At 35.0% G+C, this 3,601-nt stretch overlaps 1 protein-coding gene across 1 annotated transcript in view; it reads left to right on the forward strand.

Moving 5' to 3' along the window:
* LOC108966475 (lachesin-like) overlaps positions 1 to 399 on the forward strand; it is a gene marked incomplete at its 3' end in the record, with an annotated part of 7,797 nt that extends 7,398 nt beyond the window's left edge. Inside the window, exon 3 of the mRNA XM_018929405.1 lies at positions 265 to 399. Within this exon, the coding sequence (XP_018784950.1) occupies positions 265 to 399 (135 nt within the window). The remainder of the gene's footprint in view (positions 1 to 264) is intronic.
* Positions 400 to 3,601: the final 3,202 nt, after the last annotated feature.

A 3,601-nucleotide genomic window follows, 5' to 3' on the forward strand; every position in this document is an offset into this window, starting at 1 on the left:
ACATAATGGCTATCAATTTTCTTCTATGACTACCTTGTTTTATATAAATAAATGATCAACCCTTACCTTAGTCGATTTAGCATTATCCGTCTGTCTGTATATACACAAGCTYGTCTTCAGTTTCTTAGGCCTGAAATTTTGCACACATCTTTTCTTCCCCACAAATAGTTGACCATTAACGGCAGCGTCCATATAAGCTTATCGATGAGAATCAAGTTCTTGTACGGATTTTTTTTTTTATTTTATGTTTTTATTTTCTTACAGTTCCGCCAATGGTTTGGATACAAAATCAGTTAGTGGGTGCTGCCACCCGTCAAAACGTAGCACTTGAGTGTCAGTCAAAGGCGTATCCGAAGTCAGTCAATTACTGGACGAAGAACGATACGATCATTGTGCCGGGTAAGTTAAAGGAAAACAATTATCTAAATATTTTTTAAATACTTAAATATCATCGCATTTCAACTAACTTAAATTAAGTTACCTAAGTACTGTTTTTTAAGCTAAGTGCTCTGTAAAAACATTTTGGCAAATAGTAGTTTAGTATAGAAGCAGAAAGTGCAACGAACGTTTAATTAACTTCTTGTCAGCCATTTTTTCACCGCATGTTGAACATATGTGTGTTCAACAACACACACATATGTACATATATAGATATATTCCAACAGACAATAATTGCTGCTAAAATGAGTAAATACTTGGACAAACAAGCAGTGAATCTTTATGAAGATGGATGAAGAGTCACCAAAAAATAACACAGAGATAGTATGGATGAGAAATGTACGTGTGCTATAATTGCTTCGAGAGTTAACAAACACAGAAGGAGAAAGTGGTATGGACACAGTCCATCCGCTCTGAACGCCTGCACATTGCATTTCCATCGAGTTGTTTACGTAAATAAAAGTGTTGTGTCTGTAAATGTATATAAATACATAGCTACATATATGTGCAAAAGAGAGGACAAATACATCAAATGACAAAACCGCGGGTGGTTGAATGAGTAATACTTTTGAGGATTGAGTTAACTTCTCGTATACCCCAAGTGACAGGCAAATGACATAAAGGACTGAAGGAGATAAAATAAATTCTTAATATTTTAAAGAAAAACATATATTTTAAAAGAACATTCGGCTTTGCATATAGTAGCAATCGGGTATCCCATGAAATATATACTGCTATCCACCAACGTGCTGATAAAAATAATACCACAAACGAATTACCTTTGGATTTAAAATAGGCCTCAATGTAGACGATTTATTACCAGCGGCTATACTAATGAGTTCTCAGGATAACACAAAATTAGTAGTGGCTAGACATTTAAAAAATAATATTACTTAAGCATTATTTGTCGTTTATGTCAAGCTCTTCGACGAATAATAATACACCATGTCACACTGCATTGATTTTTGTCCACTTTTTTGCAAAAGTTCGGGTCGTATTGTGCCGCTTCCGCCGTATTGGCCTGATGTGCGACTTCTGCAGATTCAGATCCAAAAGGCAATGAGGGGCGCCATTTTGACATGATTTAAGAGATAAAATCCGAACAGAAGAAGATATTAAAGAACATTCCGAATGTTTCGAATATTAGAAAAAGCAATGGCGAATGTGCCGGATCAGGATTGGAATGAAACTGATTCGGAAAAATAAATAGAGAATTTTAAATTAAAAAGAAAAATTCACCTTACTTTTTATCATAGTAGCATTTACACAAGGTTTGTCTGGAAAGTAATAGAACTGATTTTTTTCTCCCGCTATTGGTCATTTGTCTCCGAGCACCCAGAAGTTCAGGACAAACATTTTTGTGTGACGTGTTTATGTGAGTGGTGCAAGCCGAAAATGCAGCGTTCGCTAAAACAAAGGTACGCGATTAAATTCTGTGTTAAACTCGGTAAATCTTTGACAGAGACGTTTGATATAGTCAAGCAAGCTTACCTCGATGTTGTTTTGGCAAGAAGTGGTTTGTTTCGGTGGCACCAGGCCTTTTTGTGGGGCCGGCGAGAGGTCGCTGATAAAGACCTTGCTGGAAGACTTGCGACTTCAACAAACACCGACAATGTGACTTATGTGCGCAAAGTTTTGAACTAAGACCGTCGACTAAGTATTCATTTAATTGCCCAGGTGTTAAATTTATCAAAATCTGTCGTTCGTGACATTGTGACAAAGCACTTAAACGTGTATGTGCAAGGTGTGCGTGAAGATGGTCCCAAAAGTGCTCACGGACGACCAGATATTGCGGCGAGTGGAAATATGCCAAGAAAATTTTAACATTTGTGAAAGTGACCACCAAATTTTTTTTAAATCGACTCAGTCCTATTACTTTCCGGACAAACCCTGTATATGAACAGGAATTAAATATACTGCAATTTGCAAAGAGTGGGAGTAAGTATATTCTTAAATCTACATATAAATATATATACACATCACGTTAATATTCGTACATACTAATGCAAATAAAGCCTGTCAGGAGAATGTCAATTTCCTCGTTTACTTTGCTATTTATGTTAGGGAGATCCAAAAACTAAACTATCGAATTTAGATAGCAAAACGTAGTACTGTGGCCAAATAACAGTACCACCCCTTTATTTAGAATTCATTTGTCGAGATTTTTTTTTTCTTTTTGGCTAGCTTGATTGTCAGTGATATCTGTGCCAAATGTGGCACAAATAATAATTAGTCTTTAGTAGACTTGAAGTACATTCGTGCATTCGGCGATTTTTACGTTAAGTATTTATTATTCAACAAAGAAGTCTAATTAAATTTTATGTTCGGAATCAAATTTCTAGTTCCGAAATGTTGAACATGATGGAAAATAATTTTGGTGGTAAGTAATTGTCGCAAGTAAGGATTTTTGATTGGTTAATATTATTCAAAGGCTGAGAACGCGTTGACAATGAACCACGACCATGACGGCTATCAACATCAATTGTGTTTGATAATCAATGACTAACATTTAATGATCTTACCGGCATCGTTGGATTATCGGAGGGATCAGTGAAAATCKTTTTGAAAGATCATTTGGGCCCAAGTTCCAAAATCACTCAATTTTTTCGAAAAAGAGTCGCAATATCCACATCTAAGCTGATCAAAAACAATGTTATTTTGACAATTTTCCAAACGGAATTATTTTGAAAAATTTCAAAGTTATGAACAAAGTCTTACTATTTTTTGCTAATAATAGTTTGCATATAAAGCATTCAAAGTTTCCTATGTTAATAGTAGCAAGTAGTGTAATTAAACTCATAAAGTCGATAAGAATTAAAGAACGTAATGGATTTTTGTGGTTGAGCAACAAAGCTGCACGCAAATAAATTAAAATTTCAARACGAATTAAGTTCAGACAGTACGAAAGCATTTTTATACCCTGAACAGTTTGTATTAAGTTTGCCACTAAGCATATAGCTGCCATATAAACTGAACGATCGGAATCAAGTTTTTGTATGGAAAACATTTGACAATTTATCTTCACGAATTTTGGTATGAGTTATTGCTCATAGAAATAATGTAATATCGGAAGAAATTGTTCAGATCGGCTCACTATAGCATATAGCTACCATACAAACCGAACTATCGGAATCAAGGGAAAACTTTTGACGTGGTATCTTCA

This window comes from Bactrocera latifrons, unplaced genomic scaffold (assembly GCF_001853355.1).
Source record: "Bactrocera latifrons isolate USDA-ARS-PBARC rearing strain unplaced genomic scaffold, ASM185335v1 scaffold_1607, whole genome shotgun sequence".
Lineage (NCBI taxonomy): Eukaryota > Metazoa > Arthropoda > Insecta > Diptera > Tephritidae > Bactrocera > Bactrocera latifrons.